General features: G+C 35.4%; 1 protein-coding gene across 1 annotated transcript in view; it reads right to left on the bottom strand.

The window, feature by feature from the left end:
* Positions 1-2,539: 2,539 nt before the first annotated feature.
* The window catches only part of CDH11 (cadherin 11), an 82,231-nt gene continuing 61,683 nt past the window's right edge, over positions 2,540-23,087 (bottom strand). Inside the window, exons 6-13 of the mRNA XM_005152165.2 lie at positions 20,119-20,286; positions 17,012-17,199; positions 15,247-15,500; positions 14,133-14,269; positions 13,812-13,933; positions 12,890-13,007; positions 6,418-6,669; positions 2,540-5,441 (exon numbers count right to left, since the gene is read on the bottom strand). Of these exons, the coding sequence (XP_005152222.1) occupies positions 4,945-5,441; positions 6,418-6,669; positions 12,890-13,007; positions 13,812-13,933; positions 14,133-14,269; positions 15,247-15,500; positions 17,012-17,199; positions 20,119-20,286 (1,736 nt within the window). The 3' untranslated portion in view covers positions 2,540-4,944. The remainder of the gene's footprint in view (positions 5,442-6,417; positions 6,670-12,889; positions 13,008-13,811; positions 13,934-14,132; positions 14,270-15,246; positions 15,501-17,011; positions 17,200-20,118; positions 20,287-23,087) is intronic.

The raw sequence follows: 23,087 nt of genomic DNA, 5'->3' as shown, positions 1-23,087 counted from the left end.
ACCTCACTGACCTGAAAAGAGATCTGTTAGAGCCACACACAGTCCAAAGCAAGTCTCCTCTCTTCGTACATCTATGCTATCTTTCTTTCTGTGAAGAGACTGAAATGCAGAAACCCCAGCATGGGAAAACACTTGTCTCTGTTATGTACAACCCACCACTTCTGTCCAGGAGATAGGAGCAAAGTTTATTGTGTGTATGCACACATGAAGTTATTGCATTGTACATGACAAAGCTGCTATCTGTGCATGAAGTCATTGCTTCTGCACCTCCTTTGCTCTCAGAAGATCTAAAAGAAGCAAAGTTTGCAATTACTAAGAGAGGGAGTAACAAATACTGAGCAGTGAGCAGGCAAGGCCCAGGATTTTTTGCAGAGCTAGAAGCATGTTTTTCAAACCACTAAAAATTCGTAAATCAGAGTTTAACCTCTACTATATTCTAGAATAATCCTGTGTTATATATTTTAAATCTACTCCAGTAAAATTAAAATATACTCCTCCTCATGCTGTATACTTGCCTCAAAGCAACAGAAGGTAGGTAGGAGATCAGCAGCTCTTTGCAGCATTTCTTGAAATCTGCAGAAAGTATCCTATATGAGTTGATGTGATTCAGATCTGATTATAGATTCCAACATATTAATTATATATTTAATATATAGTACATAAGTGTGTTTATATTTTTATATAAATATATATCATATGTAATATAAATTACATATAATATTATATATTATTATAAATATATATTAGAGAAATACATATAATGTAATGATATTAATTTTAACCAAGCAGAGACGGTTAAAATTGTTCTTCTTGCAACTTACATAGTCATAGCTAGCCCAGGTCAGTCAGTGAAGGATTTGGAACAGTCTTCCTTATCAAATGCTGAAATTAGTGACATTAAATAATGGAAAATTTGTTCACTAGCATGCCTGGGTCAAACTGATTGATCCCTAGTCTCAACCTAAGCCCAGGTTGGTGAAAACAATAGCAAAGCTCTAGAGACCTGCATCTAATTTACAAGCTTACTCATTCCCTTTTGGAAGCCATTCCTTTTTCTTCTCTCTCTCACTTTTATTACCATTATTATTACTCTTTTAATACAGAATGTGATTCTGGTGCTGATTGTTCAGCTTTGGTTTACAGTAGCTCAGTATTTTGATCAGTCAAATTGGAAACATGCATAGGGTCTACCTAGCTTTTTGTTTTCTGAGTCTTTCAATAAACATACATAATTCTGACAATTCTGCTGAATGGAAAAGACATAAACGAATTCCAGGCTTTCGCATCCCAGAAAACTAAGGCTGTTTCTTTGAACCTGATTTAAACTTCTATTCTTCACATTTTCTGTAAGCTCATCAGCACTAACATGGTAAAATTCAACATCTTATTTTGTCAGTGAGTCAACAGTATGTGGCCAAGAAAACATGCAAATTATTTAAAAGCTTTTCTTATCTGCGGTTGTATCAGTTTCTGAGACATGATCTTACTTACAAGATCACTTAAATGCTAGTGGCAAGATGGAAAGCTTGCACCCCTTGACATAGTATCAAACCCTGCTTGACATAATGGCAAGAGCATGACAAAGGCAATCTGAAAAATCCCAAACAAACCCTTCGTTTCCATATTGGTGTAAGTTTTGAGAGTTGCCTTAGCAACCAGCACTGAACTTGCATACTTAATTCTTTCTTACACTTGATGAGAGAAATTGTGTACAAATGAACTTTGGATATATGTGAGATGAGGGGCATGTCAGCCTTGTTCAGATGCAAGATTCCTGGTGGTAAGCAGCTAGACAAGGAGCTGTGTATTTTTGCCAACAGGAGCACATGCATAAACTTAGCTCACAGAAGAAATATCACTCCTAGTAACATCACACTGTCTGTTACCGACGGTATTTGGAAGGTGTTCATTGGGCCCTGCAGTAGCCACCACCCCCTCTCAATGATGTCTCAGGTGGGACTTAAGGGAAAGAACGTCACCTGCACTTGTTACGATCCCTTACGTTACCTGGCTCAGTAATGGTGATTTTCCTTTTAATTAAGGTTTGTCTTCAAACCCACTGAAGTTGTAATTAAGCTTTCAGTTGCTTTTTCTGCATATGAGGCTCAGTTCTTTCCTGAGCTCAGTAGTGAAGAGAAAGACACTATGCTAAAGTAACTCGCACAAGTAAATCCCTTCCCAGGTTGCTCAGATCCTTGGGAGCAGTGCGACAAATTACAACCCCAGCACACAGGCTTCTCTGATTTGTGTCGGAGACTAACCCAGTACTGCTGCACTGGGCTGGTTTTTACACTTTCAGATTATAAGCCTGAGACTCCAGCGACCACTGCTGTGAAATTTAACACAAATAAATATCCTGTTGTTGTGCCAAAACACGCTGTTCATTTCGGGTGCTGCAGATGATACATAATTAGTATAATTCCCAGCATTTCAGAGGTAGTGTTGGCTGAGATTAGCAAGACCAACTTAATAAAGCACTATGATAATACATATTCACTGGGAGGGGGAAAAATAATCAAACGAAAAAAAGACAAAATCAGCAGGGAAAGAAAATTTATTTCCAAGCATCTATGAGAGTGCTACAAACAATAGAGACTAAAACTCAAGGCATTTAAAACTATTAAAAAATGTAGTTGACAATGTCCTTCATAAAAATTAAACATAAAAATGTAGAAAATGCAGTTATTAATTCTAAAACTTGCTCAAAAGTGAAATAAACCCATACAGCATCAATGACGATGGAGTCCTACAAATCACTTTTTTTTTGCTTTATTTCAATTTGTTAATTTGTAAATTGATACTAATTTCATTTTTTAAGGTTTATTTAAATTTATAATGGAGAAATGTGCAAATCTAGCAAAATATTCTTTGGATTATAAACAGAGAAAAATCAACAACCAAAGAAATTTGAATCAAGTTAATAATAAACTATAGAACTATATAGAATGCATACAGCTATAGTAAAGTGAAATATTACAATAAACATTGTAGAGCAAATCTTCTGATTTAGCAAACCCTGCCTTATAAAACATAGGGATATAATGGGACAAGTGAATATGTTATGAATATAGAGCTGAAACAACATTCATAATTTTAACAAGTTAAATTTTTATCTAACTACATATACGGAGGTCTTCAGAAGAGCAATGCACCAACAAATCAGGTTTCCTGTGAGATCAAGCAGTTTGGTATCTGACTGCAAATGAAGGAGAGGGTCTGTAAAATGAACAATAGAAAAATGTATATAATTTCCATTTATTGTCTCTTCCGTATTGCAGCTGCTGATCTCTGACTGTATAGCAAACTCCATTAAGTTTAGCAAAAGTATAACTGTACATAGATGCTGAAATGTTGGTGCACAGAACATATCCCCTGCTCATTCTGAACTAATATAAAAAAGTTATAGATCATTTTCCGATTAAAAACATACATTACGAAGAACAACTCTGAGAGCACTCTGTATTTCTGCCATCACAAATTAAAATGTATTCCTATCAGTAGACGACGCTATTCTACTGCAGTAAGTGAAAAAAAAAAAAAAAAGAATCAAAAGATGAAAAAAAGTGCCAGAATCTTAATTACTACTCAAGCAAGGTAATTGTCAGGTAGAACAGTCTTTAGGGAACTTACAGCTAAACTGGGTCAGATTTAAGTCTCTAGAACCCACAGAAGCTCAGCACAGATACGGAAATTCACAAGCGTGGAGTAAATTGTAAGTACAGAGTACTCCTGTCCACTTACAAAGTCATTTCTGAAACCTCTGGAATTTCTAAGATATAAGATAAATGCATATTACATGGGAAATACTGAAAAGTATTACACTTAATTTAATCCAGAAAACACAGTCATATTACATGAAGATTATTACTGTGTTCTGGGAGCAGCCACAAAGCTGTAGATAGAGAGGGTACAAAATGTTCACCAGACATTACATTTTTTTTTAATCTAAAAAACATTTTCAAAATGTACTTGATTTTTAAATAATCACTTAACAAGGCAACAAACCAACTACAAACACATAATAAATAAGGCTATTAAAAGGTCACAATTGTAGTAAATTAGTCAGAACTATAAATGGGACATTAGAAACACTATGTTTTTTCTTATATGCTTAATAACCAGAACAAGAATTAAAAAAGAATCCGTTTATTTCAAAGTCTGCTTCTTATATTGAAGCACATATTAAAGCAACAGTACAATGTTCATAAAATATAAGTGTGATGCTTTAACATTTCTTACATGTCAGAATACTGATATTTGTATGTATACTAAAATAAGAATTTTTAAATTGTACAAATAGATACATTAAAAATGACATAGAAATAGGGCGCCTCCCACTGCAACAAGACAAGAGTTTTTTATATCTGGCACATATTAGTTCAAGATGAAAGTATAAGCAAAAAGATTTACAAGAATCAGCAGTAACAAGTTTGATGCTCAAGAGACATAATAATTGTACATTGTACTGTACATACATCATACGAGTTTAAGCTGGCTGAATATTATATATTTCAAGTTTAAAAATGCACTACCATATAGAGTGTCCATAGTTTAAGGCGACATTACAGCTCACAACTGTTATCTTTTCTAATGTGTGGAAGCTTCTTTGACATAAAAGAATTAGCTGTTCATAATACATAAAATATTCCCCATATTTGTAAGTTTGCATTTAGCATTTTCCTTCATTTAAATATTTTGTGTTTTGTAAGTGGATTTTTTTCCACTAGTGAAGTTGGCAGCCAACTTCTACATTTGCCTTTTGTAGGAAAAGGTACTTCACAGTATTTACCACTTCTACGTCCTTTATCAAAGCAATCCTCTCTGTCAGACTTAAATGTTTAAATGAGACTTTTCTTGATTTTTAAAAAAATACCTGCTTACATTTCTTCTGGATTTATCACATCATCGGACACAGTTCTTAAGGCCAAATCTTAAACTTTCTTGTTAAGAATCATCATCAAAAGTGTCTTTGGAGCCATACAAGTCTGCAAGTTTCTTAAATCGAGGTCCCCAGTTTTGTAGATAGTCGTAGTCCAAATCAGAATCTGTTGTCGCTGACTCTAAGGAGCTAAGTGAACCAGCCACTGAGCCTCTTCCTTCATAGCCATAGATCTGAATAGAGTCATAAGGAGGAGCAGTTGGATCGTTATCAGCCTCTTGTATTCTTGTGTTGATGAAATCATCCACATCAACGCTATTGGGAGCTGGCCTAAGCCCTGGTCTTGGCATATACTGATACTCAGGTTTTATGTCTTTGCGAGGAATAAATCCGTTGATGCCATCAGGGTTCTGCAAAGTAGCTATATCAAAAGCTTCAGTATCTTCCTCTCCTCCACCTTCATCGTCATAAGTAATAATGTTCTCTCTCACATCTTCTTCTTCAAAAACAATTAGAGGTTCCTTTTTCTGCCTTTTCAGTGTTACAAACAACACTACAATGACTAGGAAAAAAAAAAAAGTTAGACTGCACTCTAAAACTGTAGGTCATTTATAAATATACTAATGCATTCACTGAAACCTCAGCTTTTGTGTTGCATTTCATCCCTTGTTTTTGCTAACATCTGCATTTTTAGGATACCTAACTAGGTAAAAACATTTGTGTTTGTATACAAAATTGAACATGCTGCTTTGAGGCTTTTTGTTTGGGCTGAATGCTATTGCTTTTACTAATTGCTCATTACTGCAAAGCTAATTCAAAAAAAAGTGGGCTACCAGTGTTACATGAACAGTCACACTGCCTTGGAGTAGCTCAAACAGGTGTACATCTGCAACAAAGCAAAGGTGAATATTTACTCACTCCTGTATGACAAAACTTAACTAATTCCAAGTTTCATTTCCATGAAAACAGAATTTTTCTTAAGCAACACCTCAAAACGCGTCTCTATTGTTATGTTCCTTCTCACTTCACATTTCTATAAGATAACTTAAAATACATAAGAAAGAAAGACTATAAATTGCTATAGGCAAATTAAAACATTTTATATAAATATTTTCATATCATCAGGAAATGCTTTACAGCACTTTCTTAAAAGCAGGTCTTCTCATTTGTCTTAAACACAAGAGGAGTCAGAGGGAAATAGCTGTCAGGAGCCATTAATCCTGGCTGACCTCAAAAAGGAACTTATCATCCAGGGAAGGTCACAAAACTTAAAACTGTATGCCATGACCTCCTTTAAGCAGTGTCCCCAGTATGATATCAGGTGACAAAAGAACATTATCTGAACACACCTAGACAAATTCTCTGGTGTCTGCTATTGCAGTTATCAAATACTGTATTTCAGCCAGTGAGGTTAGTACCTCCTATAAAAATAAAAGCTAAGAAATGAAGATTCATTTACTCATCTTGAAGGTGAAGATAAAGCTAATTTCTTTAACACAAACAAATATAGAAGAGTAATAAGTAAAAAAATTTTTTACCTAACAAAATCACAATGCAAGCAAGAATGGCAATTAAAGCTCCAGTGCTTAATCCAGCATTGAGGATGTAGGCTTCAGCGTTACAGGAAAGCAAGGAGCCATTGCTGTCACAACCGCAGACACGAATGGTGAGAGTATTAGTGCTGCTCATAGGGGGGAGTCCACCATCACTTATTACAATAGGAAGAAGATACAAATCTTGCTTTTGGCGACTAAATCCTTCACGTCTAACAAGAACACTTGCTGTGTTATCTGTTTAAAGAAGAAAGTAATAATTTTTCCACAGTCTTTCTCATAGTAATATTGCAAAAAAAAAAAACAAAACCTTGCTACAACAGCTATGAATTTTGAGATGCCTTAGTATTATTTGTACAATAACCCAGTACATAGTATCCCCTTCTTAACAACCCAAGAACAATTACAGTACTGAGTTTCATTTATTCCATAACACACTCAATTTTAATTATTTTAAAGTGATGAGGGTAACATAAGGAACATAAAAAATCTGTTAGTACCTCCTTTTAGCACCCCACTAACTTTCTGGGAAATACAATACCTCATCAACTACCAACTACTTGGCCTTGGTACTGCTGTTTGAGCTGGTTTTACTCTCCAGAATTAAGCCCCCAGTTAAGGGAGAAAAAAAAAACTCCCTGATTTATTGCTCTCAATGTCAGACCTGCAGGAATGGAGGGCAGAAATCTGCACCAAAATGGCCTGTCTTAATGAGACTCCCACTAAAATGAAAGCCAACATTTGCTGTCTATTAGCAGATTTAAGCCTCAGTATTGGCCTGTTTCAGTAAGAAACACTAAAGCACACAGTATTTTATCAGAACCCGGTTTTTACCCTAACCCACAAAGTCAGAATTCAGACAGCTTGATCACACACGCACAGTACATGTGGGCACATTTTAAATCTTGTGGATATATATAAAAAGAGATAAATTATTGTGATAACACTATTTCTAGTTTTTCTCAGAGACCTGTCATGGGCCTCCTGTCACAGGGGATAGAAACTGAGCTGCTGCCTTAGCACAGCAGGTCATTTTGGATGGTCCTGCACATTTCCTGCGGCAAAAGTATTTGAAAGGGAAGCATGTGACATGAAACACTAGGATGAGATGGCCAGGAGTGCTTCCTGCTCCCAGACATGCCAGACAAAGACTAGGAAACACGGACAGCTTTTCTTTGTGCTCCTTTTCTCTCAGTTCTCAAACTGAACCAAAGTTTATACAATTGTAAACATCCTGAAGTAAATAAAATAAAACAATAATATCTGTGGCTTTCAGATCTTCAAAAACTAGTTTCGGATGAGGATTTACTTCACACAACCTTTTCTGTTTTGTCATGTTCTTTATTTTTCACTATAGAATGAAAAAAAAAAAGAATGATTCTTTTATCTACTAAGGGAGGGCTGTTCACCTCCTGTGGTACAATTTTACTATAGCCTTGAGGTACTGCAGAAGATTAATCATTTTCCTGTTGAAGAGTCAGCATAAATTCCAGAATTTAATAATGCAAATCATAAAATCTTTCTTAATGATCTAATCACTGCTATTTCCATGAAAGTTTGTGAATAAATTACACCAAAAGAGAAGTACTCTGTCTTTATACTAACTACCCTTGCAGGCAGTATCCTGATGTAGGATGAGGTCTGAAACTGTTCCCAGTTTTGGCGGACCGAGGTCAATTTATGGGATGAGAAGGATGTTTGCACTAGGGTCCTGCTTGTCTGATACTTTTACTAGTAACTTCTGCAGATCACACCAGAAACAATGAAATTCATTTAGGACTGCCCTAGATAGGATCTGCTTGTTATATGCCAAATTAAATTAATCTCCCCATATTTACACTTCTCCTGCCAGGACCACCACACTGGATTCCCAGTGTGGTTATTACCTCAGCATGACATCTGCAGTCTTTCTGATACTGAAGTCTCACAGAAATAACATATGGATAGCAAACAGCTTGCTAACTTCTCCTTTATGTAATATTCATATTTGCTAAGGACAGAGAAGCTGATAAAGAATTATTTATTACTTCTGGGTTTTGGAGGTGCCCTTCATCTCTTTTCAGAATCTTTCTAACCTTCTAAATACTTATAAGCAACATTTGCCCAGCTAGGCTTTGTGACACAATTTTTTAAAGGACCTTGGTAATAGCAGTATCTGTTTGATGTGAGTTTTATTTTAGGACTTTAAATTAAGGGGCTCACAACAATTTGGTATAAACAAGAAATGTAGTATCTAATATCAGTATCAGCTAGCACTTCAATTAATATATATTGATATAAAATAAAACTATTCCACAGAATTCTCTAAAATGTATTTAATACTTCATTTCCTCAATATAAGAACAAAAACCTACTCTATTACATGAAAGATCCCAATAGGATAGATTATTCTTGTGGCAAAAAAACCCCAACATTAACAGTGGGCTAAACTACAACTGCCTAGAGTCTGCAAAGGCAATATGGAAGGAAACACAGGTGATATCATTAGTATACTTAGCCTGTTGGCTATGCATTTTTTATTATAATGAATTCTATTTTTCTGAAATGTTGGCAGCTTAAATAGTATTCCTAACTAGAAGTAAGAAAAGGATGTCAATTTATTCAATTATACAGACTGGCCAATGCAATTGCAGTCACCTACATTACACTAAGGCTGAATTTGATCCAATGGTTGATTTGTCTGGTTAACTTTAAACGATTTCTAGTTTAATATATTTTCTTTTTTTAAAAAAAAAGAAAAGCCAATCAACATGCCTGACTAAAGTTTGAAATTACTACAATATATCAACTCTAAAAGGTCATTTTTTAAACTTTTTTTCTGTTTATGTTCTCTTCTCATATTCAAAAGAAACATAATATCCATAAGGAGAAAAAAAACCCTCTTTTACATAGATAAAAGATAACATATAATCCTAGCTAATATTCTCATCCTTCTTTTTTCATTATTTTCAAGTCCCAGGAGTATAACTATAATCCAGGTATAATGGCATTTTCTAAGCAAAGAAACAAGTTAAATGTCAATACCAGCTTATAACTATTACTTAACACATAAGGGAGCTACTTGACTGACAGTCTTAACAAACACAATGGGGGTTAACACAAGACAGAAGGATGAAAACAGCCTTCTCAACACAATCCAGAGAAATATACATGCTCTGTTTTTACCAGCTTTTGTTATCTGGGATATTCAATATCCAGGGGTGTTGCAAGTGTAGATTACCTATGCTCTCCATAAAATCTTCATAATTAGAAGTTAAAATTGCTTTACTTAATGGTGACCTTTAGTGATCTTCCTGACCTTTCATTTTTATATTTTTCTCTGGTGATCTTATTGATGGTTTCCCAATTTTTCCTCTATACACATGCAAATTTAGCTTGGCTTTTCTGTCTGCATTTCTTAACAATACCTTAGTTAACAAATACATATTGTGTAAGTAGGCTTCTAGATAAAAGACGCTGACTGCAGTGTGAACATTATTCACCTACATCAGAGCGTGAGTGCTGATTCAGCAAGAAACCCAAACCATTAGAGAGGTCCAACTGTCTAAAATCATTATCAGGCACTAGCAACTTCTGTGAATAATCCTTGGCAAACTCCTGTAATAATATTGTTAATATATTTCAAAATGCCTTGATTAAAAGGTCTGGAATTGAGAGGCAACGTTTCTGTTAAAAAAGCAGATTTTAGTCACTGATTTAGTGCACTCAATTTCAGTATTTGTAAAGCACTATCATGTGTATTTGAGAACATCACTACATCTTGCTTTTGCCACTGCAATGTAATTTGTCCTTGTGCAGCATGGCAAAGCAAGGTGGCTGCAATCCTCTCAGCAACCCTGGCTATGTGCCAGGCCTTCATGCAAGGTGAGTGAGCCCAAGTAAAGGGCATTTCAGTTTAGAACAGAGCAGATTAAAAGCAGCAGATCCATTTGCAAAAAATCCATCTCTCTGCTGTGAGGTGTCAGTAGCCTCTACCACTCTTTTGAAGCTCTGGCTTCAATGGGAGTAAAATTGAACAGAGCCTAGGCAAACACAATGCTGTTTATTTATGCGGTACAATGTAAGTAAACAGCACAAAAGTAATTCAGTGTTTTATCACAGCATGTGATAAGCCATTATCTCATGTTTTCTATGGAAGATAGCCTCAGCTGAAAAACTTGGTAACACAGTAGGCTATTAATAGGATGTAGAATGTGATTACATTTTTTTGATTACTGCAATATGTGATTACTTTTAGGAGTTGGTAGAAAGAAACTCTATTAAATGATAATTATAGGACTGTATTCATTTTAAAGTTCTGTAATAGACCCAAACATTGGAGTTTTCATTAACTGTTCTCCGCAGTTAATAAAGCCATTTTTCTTTGAAACTAGCAATTCCCTCTGAAAGCAATGGCATGGTGTATACAGATTACTCAGATTTACAACCAAAGGAAACTCTAAAGTTGAAATGGTCATGTAAGTTTATTTGACTTGCAAATGGTAACACAGTCTAAGAGAATGTTGTTTTTTTTTATATGGAACGACATAGAATTTTAAATTTTTAATTTGCTCTCTACCATAACTTACCTAACTCCCCCCTCAGAAATAGTTATACTAACAACATAATTGCACTAAGGACTGTACAAAAATGAGAAAAAAACAAGATGAAAATTAATGGATTTCATGACACTAGTCATTTCCCAAACACAAAATTACACAGGAATATTCAGCACTTAAATACTGTCTTGTTGAAATAAACTTTTGCAGTATTGTCAGGTACAGTCACTACACTTAACTATCATCATAATTTCAATTACAAAACATTTTTATGTTTTGTATAGAACATTTTTATGTTCTATAATTGAATATTTTTATGTTTTATTCTTTTATCATTAAAAAAGGAATTAATTTGCTGCATAAGGAAATAAAGGATGAGTGGAATTGGCTGGAGCCAGGAACCATAATACCATTTGTCTGCATCTCCATCAGAGTATCTCAATTCTGACCTATGATTTCTTTGTTAGATTCTAAAATCTAATCTATTTTCAGTTTGAGAAGGTGATCTCAAATTTCTTTTAAAGAGAAACTTGGCCTCAGGATCTCAAGCAAAGAATGCATTTTAATTTAGTTATCTCTAAAAATACAGTAATCACTTTTTAAAAAATTGTGGTTTAATACTTTAAAGAGAATAAATGTATCCCCTCCACAGGATTCATTATGAATTGCCTACATATGTATGATTGTCAAGTACCAGGCAACAGCATTACTTTGGTCCTTCAAGAGTAACAGGAATTTTGTTTGGGAACTCTGATGACAGTTGCCCTCACTTCAGAGCCTGACAGAAATATAAAGTATGACAGCATAACACTCAAGAGAGATGAGTTTTTATTGAAGTAATGTATCTGGATTATTTTGTCTTTTGTACTTCTGGCAATCTACAAAAAAAGTTTGGATTTGTTATTTAAACCAGTTTAACTGAGTTTTACTTTTCAGAAAAAGATAAAACTTCCTTCAAACATTAAAACTTGTTAATTCAAAGAAATTTCTTAGAAGCTGAAGCAGATTTTTACCTGTACAGGAAAATGAGAAGTTAACATTGAATGAGACTATGCAATCGATTACCATAAAATGAATATAATAAATATGTATAATTGCTGAACTTTTTTTTGTTTGTTTGTTGGGTTTTTTTTTTTTTTGTTTGTTTGTTTGTTTTTTTGTTTACCCCTCTCTGCCTTCCTCAACCTCTAGCAAGCTTGGTTCACTGATGCTCTTATGCTAGATAATATGGTTTTGGTGCTCGCTCATGCCTGGACATTTTTGCCTACAAAGTTCTAATATCTTAACAACAATCTGAATGCAAGGCTATCTCAAGTATCTCAAATATTATAGTTCATGAGCAGAAAACTGTCAAAGAGATCATGATACCCATATCTGGGTAGGTTTCAGACCAGACATCCACATTTGTATGTCCTACAAAAGGTTAGTGTGGCAATGATAATATTCCATTGGGAACTTAGTTCATGTCTTTTGTGATCCATAATTTACAAAAACTAGCACGCAGACAAAGATGAACAAATGCAAGTGACCTAACAATTTATCCTGCCTCAGCTAATTTTAGCTTAACAAGTTAGTTTTCCCTAAATCGAGGGGATCTGCCAATTATATTTAGCGAACGTTTCTGTCAATGTTTTTAACCTGCTTCCTGGGATATAAAATGGCAGTGATTTTTTATGCAAGGTATTATTATGTAATTTAAAATATATCTTCAAGAAAATGGGAGTGAGTTAACAAGCATTATATTATTTCAAGAACATCCTTGTATTTCAGCTGTATTTTTTCTGCCTTCCTCCACTAAATCTATAGAAAAGAGACACTGTCAAAGCTAATGAAAACACTGTTGCATGACATTATACTGGCTATTAGTTTTACTTTGTAATATCTTTGGATTCTAGTATAAAGGGAATCTTCACACAAACCTCTGTTGTCTCTGAGTGTAAAATTTGGGTTATGAATAATTTCAGGCGGTAAACTGAAGATAAATCTTGGTCCATTGGCTGAGTCATCCTTGTCATCAGCACTAATTGTAATAAATTGCTGTAAAAGAAAAGTACTCTGTAAACAAACAGCTCCTTCTCTGGATACATCACATATAGAGAGAATTCTGAGAAATCTCTCGAATACAAACAACTTTGAAATAGCAGAAACCCCCAAAATACCTCAACAAATGTATGCAGTTATAAACACAGATCAGACTCAAAACTAACAAACAGGCAATTTTTATTTGCTATTGCATTTAAACACAGAATTATAGATGTAAAAGTATATACATATATGAATTCTTATATACAAATATATGGTAGTGATAATAGACTAAATAAAATTCTCAGAAAAATCAGCAACTCAGAGGGGGTTAAACACAATGTCCTTTTCAAACTACTACACTAACTGCAGAAATGCAGATAATGAGTAGAACCATATTTCTGTGTGATACTAACACCTCATTCTCACAAATTGTTCAGGGATAAATCTGTAGGCCAAACTCTACAGACACTGTACCACGATTCTTCCCATAAGAAGGTATTTCTGTAATATACAAAACAGGCTCACAAGTGGAAAAGCTGCTCCCAATCAGCTTCATTGCCCATGTGGTGGTGGATACTAACAATCAACACCAATGATATTAAATGCATGAAGCATTGGATCTATAACTGTTAATAGCTGTTAAAAACACAGGAAAGGGCCTTTCTGCAAATGTGCAGAAAGTGCCCTTTCCAAAATGCCCTAAGCATTTTGGCCAACATTTCAAAAGAAATATTTGTTTATTAGCACTCATTTGAGCTGCCAACACAAAACTAGGTAAACACCCTACAGAAAGGAAGGTGGTGGGCACAGGCATACCTGATTGCTTCGAGCATTCTCACAGACAAATGCTTCATAAGCTGCCGCAAATTTTGGAGCATTGTCATTGACATCAACAACCTTAATTGCAACTGGAACTTTGGCTTCCTGGTGCTGTTTGTCTACAGGAGCAAGCAAAACTGAAATGAAAAGGAAGCAAGAAATACCCTCAAAGCAAACAAAACCCCAGCTGTATCCAGGTAAAAATTGAATAGGCTAAGGTATTTCTATTGAGATTTATTTCAGCTTATCAAACTGAGACAACTAGAAGTCTACAGAATTTATACCACTGATTATAAAATACCTCAGTAAAATACTTACGGACTTCAACTGCAAAGACAGAGATATTATGCCAAGCAATTTCTTCCCTGTCCAAAGCTTTTATTGTCTTGATATTGCCATCTTCTGCATTAATAATAAAGTATCTTTCAAGGTCAGTGTGACGATCAATTGAATATCTAAAGAAGATTGAAAGCCAGTAATTAGATAAAAGAAAGACATAGTATTTTCATGAATCCAAATTGGTTAATTTTTATTTTTTTAAAACTGTAAGTAGTGCACTTATTGTTACCCTTAATATCACTGTCAACGGGATGATATGCACACTTTAAAGGGAGATTCATCTTGTTGGTTATTACATTTTTTTTTAAAAAAATGCATCAGAATGTTTGTAGTGAGTGAAAACGATTGTTTTCTTAAAGTGTTTATGTGTAAGCTAGCCCCCAAATAGTCTGTATTTTCTTCTTTTATAACATGATAAACATATCTACTGAAATATTTATGTTTTCTTCTGTTTCATATTAATCATTAAGATCTTTTAATTTTTCTGGTTGCTGGACTACTCAGAATGTTAATTAATCATACCAGATTACTAAATATTATCCATTATCTACACATTTGTGTGGCTTTACACAGCTCTGCTTTACGTATCTCTAGGTTACAATTCTTTGAAATGTTACTTATAACCACAAAAGAGTTTCCATACTTAAATTTACACTGAGAACACGACAAACAAAAATAAATGAATAGAAGACTACCCAATGTAACTGCAGAGAGTGTTCATGTGCTCATCATTATGCTTAGCAATTAGCCAACATAATCTAAAATCTACTGTGTAGACTCCTAAATTTTGAGAAGAAACATGCTGTGATAACAGCACAGGATATTTATGGAAAATATAATTTAGAATAGAGTTTAGCACAGATGTCAAACATATTTTAGACATAGCTATGGTATGCTTTCTTAGTGATACAGGCTTTGAGAAACTGGTAGCTTAGGGAGCAAGACATAAAAACAATGCTGTATGGTTAAAGTTATTATTCTCGGTGAATTTAGAATATTACTATGGTAGATCTATCACACTATCTTAATAACTTGCGTAACAATTCTAAAAACTAACGCTTAGAAAGAAACAGCCTACCCTAAGGAAGCATACCTTATAGCACTGTTTGCAGCATCAGGGTCTTTGGCATGTACTTTTCCAACCACAGTACCAGATGCTGCATTTTCTTGTACTTCAAAAATATAACTTGGCTTTAAAAACACAGGTGGTTCATCAGCATCTTCTACTGATATCTTCACTGTTACTGTGTCTTTAAATGGTCCATTACTGATGAACTTAGGATCAATATGTACATTGGCTGCCTCTACCTTCAGACTGTAGGACTTTTTGGTTTCAAAATCCAAGATCTGCAAGAAGCAAGACAATAGTGCATTGCAGAGTCAGGAAAACTAGAATGCAAAAGTAGTAAGCAGTCCTCTCGTATTCAATGACATAAAACAAATGTAAGCATCTGTCAACAAGCTTGGACTGAAATGTGTGTATTTAAAAGCATAAAGACTCAAATGGAAGGAGCTACATTCTATGTATGGAGCAGCATAGGACAGCACTCAAAATATCATGACAGTGTCCTTGTCTTGCTCTCTGACTGTTGTATAACTCAGGAAATTATCTTTTATAGGAAAATTAACCTTTTTTACGTGAAACCTTCCAGGTAGTACAAAGGTGATGGATAGGAAAGTGTTTTCTATAAAATGCCATGCTTGGTCTATCCCAGACTGGCAGGCATTTCTTTAGAGATATGGATGTGTCTTGAATTGCTACTAGGTGCACCATGAGATAGGACACAGACAAGTTAAATTTAAGTAGTAGAGGAAACAGGATGGTTTACAGTGCTTTCAATTCTGTAATTCTATCTATCCATAGATGTCATAGAATTTTACAAAGGGGATCTAAATAGCACCCCATGATCTAAGTCCTTTTGGAAGCCTGACCAAAGTGACAGCATATCTGCACTGTCATTGACATGAAATGGCTGCAGTGTTGCAGTATTGGTAGCCTCAAAATGGTCATGCAGGCACCAACCACAATTCACAAAGTATGCTAATCCATAGACTGAATGGTGTGACAGTTTGCTCACATGTTAAAATACACAAAAAATACAATACACTCCCACCTCTAGAACAGACACAGTAATTGAACTACAGCATAGTTTTGACCAGAGGAGACCTCTGGGTCTCTTCCTGAGAGACTGCCCCGATGCGCAGGGCAGGGCTAACTTTGAAGTTAAGTTGTCCAGGCCTTCTTCTTTGAGTTTTGATTATCTCCAAGAGAGATTAACAGCTATAAAGATACAAAGGGCAAAATAATAATGCTTAAATAATGAATAAGATTTATGATTTATAATTTGTAATTGAAAATTCATTTAATAACACTTTTAAAGATCACACTGTTGTATTGCATGTGAAATCACCTTAATATTCTTGCTGCTTTTCGCATAGCCTGTGACTCCTTCAGAACAATATTGTGGACAATGCACAGCTGAAGAATTCAAACTACAGGGCATGAGGCTATTCAGACTGAACATAAAGCAACAGTGAATGTCTGCTACTTATCAGCACTAGGCAAAACTTCATTAACAATGAAGCTGATGGCATTGTATTTTACCGTGACTTTTTATTATGAATTCATTTAGTTTGTGCAATTAATCCACTGTACAGTATTTATGTAACTCTTCTGGGTTATTTTCTTCCATTCCAATTCAGCTAATGGGGAAATGGAATATTAAGAGTTAATCACAGCTTTAGAAACAAATTAAGTGAAATTGCATTTACTGATATTTTAGCTTAGGTGGCAATCTATTATTGCCAAATATTCTGTCAGCACCAAAGAATGCCACACGTTAGTAGGCATTGCTCACCTTCTTAAGCTTTACAACACCTTCCTGAGTCTCATAATCTGTTGTAATTTCAAACATATCCATGCCATCCCCATCAATAATGCTGTAAGTTACTAAGCCATTTTCCCCAATATCTGGATCTTTGGCCTTCACTTTTCCTACTTCTTCCCCTGGAACAGCTGCTTCTGACACTGACATCTGGTACACACCTGGTGGAAGAAAAAAAGTAATTTGACTTCAAGTATTGAGTCTGCTCTCCAGGTATATATTTACCCATTTAACTTGTGACTTCCAAATAAGCACAGCAGTTTTTACACCCTCTGAAGAAATACTATGTTATAGAGAGCTCTGAGAAGCAAGTAATCTCTGAAATCTTAAAATTCGTTAGTAATCTATACATTACCTTCTCACTGATGTTTTAAACAATATCTGCGTATCTCTGTTCAGGGTGGAATTAAAAAGACAACCAATCATTCAGAATGCAGAAATTGCTGTGACATTAAGGTTATCAATTATATCAGAAATGTTATTAGAAAAATGGAAGGAAAATTCTCTTTCATATGACTCATGGTATGACCTTATATTCTGTAGAGTCCAAGAGCTTTTCTGCTCATTCATTCAGGAGCCACAAATAATATACAATTAATTGGATAAGAGCTCGCTGCTGTGTTAGCCTGAAAATAAATCTGCTGCTTTCTATGGCTTTAGTGTGAGCATACAGTAACAATGATTATTAAAATTTAACACAACAGAGACTATATACCAATTATTATGGAATTCCATACCAAACAAAAAATTACTTTCCCTCATCAGACTCTAATAGGAAAACCATCTCCAAGCATCCCACAGATGTGGTGCCACACAGGATTCTCCTTGAGTATTTGGGCGTACTAGAGGAAAGCAATACTGACCCTGGATAAATTTGCTCTCCTAAAGTTGTCTTTTAGGCAGCATTAATTCTAGAACCTTCCCAACTCATTCTAGAGTTCAGATAACACAATCTGATCCTGAATGTGAGATCTATGTTAACATTTTCTGTCACTTCATCAGTATTAATACATTGAAAAAAAAGAAACATGAGAAAATAAAATAACCTAATTTATGTCCCCCTTCATAATTGCTCTTTGTTGCTACATGAGCACCCTAGGAATATCAGGAGACTTACAACAGGAAGAAACTTGGCTCATTACCCACAAAAACAGTTGGCACATGTCACAGAAATAGGTCATTAACTCCAGTCACAAGGAACTATAAATTCAAGCACATAACTCATTAAGAGTTTGAGCAATGAACAAGGAAAAAAAAAAAGTCAGTCTGGATGTTTATGTAAACATGTCAAATCCTGGTTTTCAGGTACAAAGCATTCCAAATTAAGTTTTTAAGTTGAAAGTGCATGATTACAGTAACTGTGATCACTTCTGATAATTTTAAATATTCTCCCAAAACATTCAGTAAAGTAGCTTGAATTTGTAGAGAAAAATCCATAATTTGGTGGAGTTTCTCAATAAAATACCATATACTGGGATCCCAGACTATGATTTGGAGTGAAAAGGTATTTTGTGAAGTATGTAAAACCTGACATTTTAATACTTTCTTATTAGAATGGTAGAAAATGCTGACATAGAATTTTACATGTAGGTATTGGCTTTGTCATTTAAGCACTTGCATGAGAGCCCAAGCCTGCAACACTGGAAGAAGAGCTGTTGTCAGGAGATACAGTCACATCCAGAATATATCAATGTCATAATGGCTGCTCAGAGGAGAATCATGGTGGGCTAGGATGATGCGCACACTGCACCCAAAGAAAAAAAAAAAACAGCCATGTACCCATGAGGAGATGAGATGCAGAACAGATGTGTGGGTCTTTTAATGTACTTCCACCCAACTGTGAAGACTGAATCTGTTAATGTCAACCCTGATTAATTTTATATGTAAAAAATAAATAGCACAGATATAAAAAGTAGCTTTATTTAACCACCAACAATATACATCAAATTTAAGTTTAAAAATGCAATTGTACTAAATTTAGTTTGCATTGCCATGACAAATGCTGAGAGTCCAGTCTTAACTTTTATTTTTATGGACATTTATCGTTCACTTGAAATGTTTATAGAAGTGAATGAAGAAACATCAACATTTAACATGGAAAGCTATCTGAAATAAAAAATGATGCCCACTCATTTGAAGATCTGTCAAAGACCTGAAAGGACATAATTGGGAGATGTTAATGTATTGTGTAACACTTTCATCAAGGGCCAAGAAACGTAAGAGACTTCAAACCTGAGAAACGCAGCTGTAAGAATATAAAGTAGATCTCCTTTCCTTTGTCCATCTTCATCAAAGAACAAAGTGGATTTGTTCATTGAAAACTGCCATCATAACTATACTGGCAAATAGCTATGAACTTGGAGTACTGAAAAACATGATGAGACTACTTGGGAAATTCTTTCAAACACTGTAAATCTAACTTGCAAGCTTTCTGATGCACGAATGCTATGTTTGCACACTGCAACTCTCCCAACACAGAAGAATCTGTTTCTTCACAATACATGTATGGAGATTAACTCCCCCAATTTCCCTGCAATGATTTCTTAAAGTTCTTGTGGTCTGTGCAGAGTAGTAAACACTGCTTCCTTTTTTAAAGTCTTTTTTTCATCCACAGCATAATTGAGAAAATGGGAAATTAAGTAAACCAGTTTATCCCAGCATTGCTGCAGGTACTGTTTCCAGTATTTTTTACTGGTTTGATTTAACACACAAAACAAAACTCAAGAAATGTGGCTTCTTTCTCTGCTAACAGAGAAGACCAAACTATGTGTCCCTGATCATATCATAGGTGTATTTCTAATACGACATGGTCCAGTAGTTTCAAAAATGAAGTGTAGGTTTAGAAATCTTTGTAATGTAATCTTAACCTTGAAAAAGTCTTACTTTCCAACAGAAAGCAAATAATTCAGGTATTAAAGCTGTATATGTTGCAAGCAAAAATGTGTAAATAATACTCATTTATTCGCATATGTGCTGTGAAAATCCATCACTTACTGCTTTTTTAAGTTTAGAGTATGTCTTTTACTATACATATATAGGTACCACTAGTAAATATGATTAAGGATTTTGTTGTTACTTACTCTGTGGGAACTTTGGTGGGTTGTCATTGACATCTGTAAGTGTAATTGTCACTTTGGTTGTCCCTGAGAGGCCTCCCATGTGTCCTCCCATATCTTTTGCCTGTATTACAACGTGATACTCTTCCTTAGCTTCTCTGTCCATATTCGGAAGGGCGGTTCGTATAATTCCTATGAATACAAAGAAAATACAGTGCATAAAAAATTTCACAAGCTCACATCATAAAAAATATGGTTACTGCATTTATATCTTGCATGAAAATACAGCAATACTTGCAGTGATAGTGCAGATTCTGTTTTTCCTTCACTGTGCATGTATTCAGGTAGGAGAGTGGATAGCAGTTTGGAATGTGATAGGACGAGAAGCAGAAAGCAAAGAACCAGTGTTAATTTACACTGATTCATATGCTGCATTCAAGGGATGCACTGAATGGCTCCCATTTTGGGAAAAAAAAAAAACAGCTGGAAATTAATCAAGTATTGGTGTGGCAGCAAGAAAAATGGGAAGAAATCCTCAGCATTGCTAAACAGAAATCTTTCCTAGTAGGATGGAGAGCTGCACACCAAACAGGAGATCACCCTGCTCACCTTTTGAACAATCAAGTAGATCCACTAACCCATCCAGTCACATTAGCAGTGGAAGTGGAGGGAGAAAAATGAGGACAGCTGTTAGAATGTTAAATGAGGCAATTCTGGAAGGAAAGACCTTTATAAAGAGGCAATCAGTAGGGGATGGTCTGTGATGTAACACCGTTATCTCAGCAAGTGGCCTATGATGTACATGACTATGGGAACATAACCTTCTCAAGGACCAAACCCTACATTTAAGGGACAACAAGGGGCTGTAAGATACTTGGCAAATAGATTACATCAGTCCTTTTTGTCTCTCAGAAGAAAAAAGGTGTGGGTTGGTAGGAGTTGAGGTAATTTCTGGACTAACTCAAGTTGAAGCTGTCCTGAGAGCAACAGGGAAATATATAGTGGACAGTCTGAAGCCATGGTTTAGTTTTTTTTCTAAATGCACAGTTACCTAATCAGATAATGGTATCCACTTTATTGCTGGTGTGGTACAAAAATAGGCATGAGGTGAAGGGATACAATGGATTTTCCATATTCCATTTTATCCCCACGCAAATGGTATTGTAAAATGTACTAATGGACTCCTAACATGAACCTGAGACCACATGACCTTGGATAGGCAGGACAAATATCTGATGCAGTAACTAAAGTCAGTGGATGATGGGGAATATATGGTAACCCAAGACTCACAGCTTTTTGCAGTAACCCTCAATCTCTCTTAGCCAGAACCACAGAGAATAAGAACTCAAGGAATCCATTGTACTACCCAGGACAACCAGTTCTAGTGACCTTACCCACTGAGGGACAAACATCTCTAGTACTGAAAGCTCAAAAAAATCTGTATAGATTTTTATAATATCAGTAGGTACTGATGCCCATGGGAAAGATCATCGGATCCATATCAGATGGATCATCCCTTCCTTTTAGATCAGTTATGTACAAGTGTGGTTGGACTATGAAGTCCAAACAAATTCCTTTGCAGGAGTGACTGGCCAAAAATCAAATCAGGTGAAGATCCATGTGTCCACCTGCTGATGTTCCACTACTGGGTCCATCTCCATTAATTTTTCTCTACCAGGTACCGCCAATGGTTTGGGGAATTTCTAAGTATTTTATGGGGTATTTTTTGCACTTTTGCCCACCATATCTGGGTGACAGACCCAACAGGAATCAAGATGTATGACTAGGGTGACAAACTTCAGAGAATTGTGATCCATCTATGCTCATCCTCTAAGTAAGCTAACTGCAGTTGTATTGCCCCACCAACTTAACTGGTTTGAAGTTAAGTCAAATAGCATTTTTAATCTGTGTTAGAAAGGTATGTCTTGGGTTAATGTATTTATATGTGCTATGGCACATCTACTGCCAGAATCAGGAACATAACCAACATAAAAATACTTTATCCACTCAAACCACTCATGGTTTGGAGGACAGCTTAGTCCTAACATTGATAAAAGGGTTTGTAACTGCTCTCAATGAATGTAGTATTACTGCTTGTTTGCCTCTGCCTGAATCTGTAGAAGATTCCCTTTCCATGGATATTCTTCCCATAGACATATCAGGAAGTTTGCTATGACTGTGGAATACCCAAGGTATCTTTGAAGTAGCCAATTCTTATTCCTCAGATAGAAGGCAAGTTTCTGTACAAATTAATCAGCTATTCAATTTTTCCACCATCAGTAGCACAACCTGCACATATTATGAAGAAATCTTAAACACAATTTCTGTCTGCAATCAGATTTTATGGGGAAAAATATATTTACAACACTGGGGATGGGAAACCAATATCCTATAGTTTAATCAACCAGTAAATACACACAATAAACACAATCTGGTGTATGCAATGGAACAGAGAACAAGATTGTCCCACAAGAAAAGGTAATACCCTCCCTGCCCTCCCCCCCGCAATAACCATCCAATAATAATAGTGCCTGATTTGAATTAGACATTCAGGGTTTCACACCATTCAAACCAGGATTCACTTTTGCTTCAGTATCAAACAAGTCAGCATTGTGGTCTTGCCAAAATGTGGCAAACTGCTCTAACTGGAAACAATATGATTTTTATATGTGTTTTTTTGCCTTGTGATTGCCAGTTTGAATAATCACCATCCTCTGATCTCCCAGAGCCATAATTCTCAAACTTGCAGTGGGACACTTTTTGGTTTTGTAGGAACAGTTACCTTTAGATATGCTATTGTTAAATGAAGATATTGTTCATGACTGGCACAGCTATCGTGCAACACATGATTACATGTATTTTCACTTCTATACTTTCTTCTGATCTTATATGTCTATAATCACTGTGAATGAAGACACCAGACACTGAGCCCAGTAGTGTTTGATCCACAGTCTTGTGAGAACCTGGATATTGAGCTTGTCTCAGGCACCATT

The sequence above is a fragment of the Melopsittacus undulatus genome, chromosome Z (assembly GCF_012275295.1).
Source record: "Melopsittacus undulatus isolate bMelUnd1 chromosome Z, bMelUnd1.mat.Z, whole genome shotgun sequence".
In the NCBI taxonomy this organism is placed as follows: Eukaryota; Metazoa; Chordata; class Aves; order Psittaciformes; family Psittaculidae; genus Melopsittacus; species Melopsittacus undulatus.
This window is presented reverse-complemented; position numbering and strand designations above follow the sequence as displayed.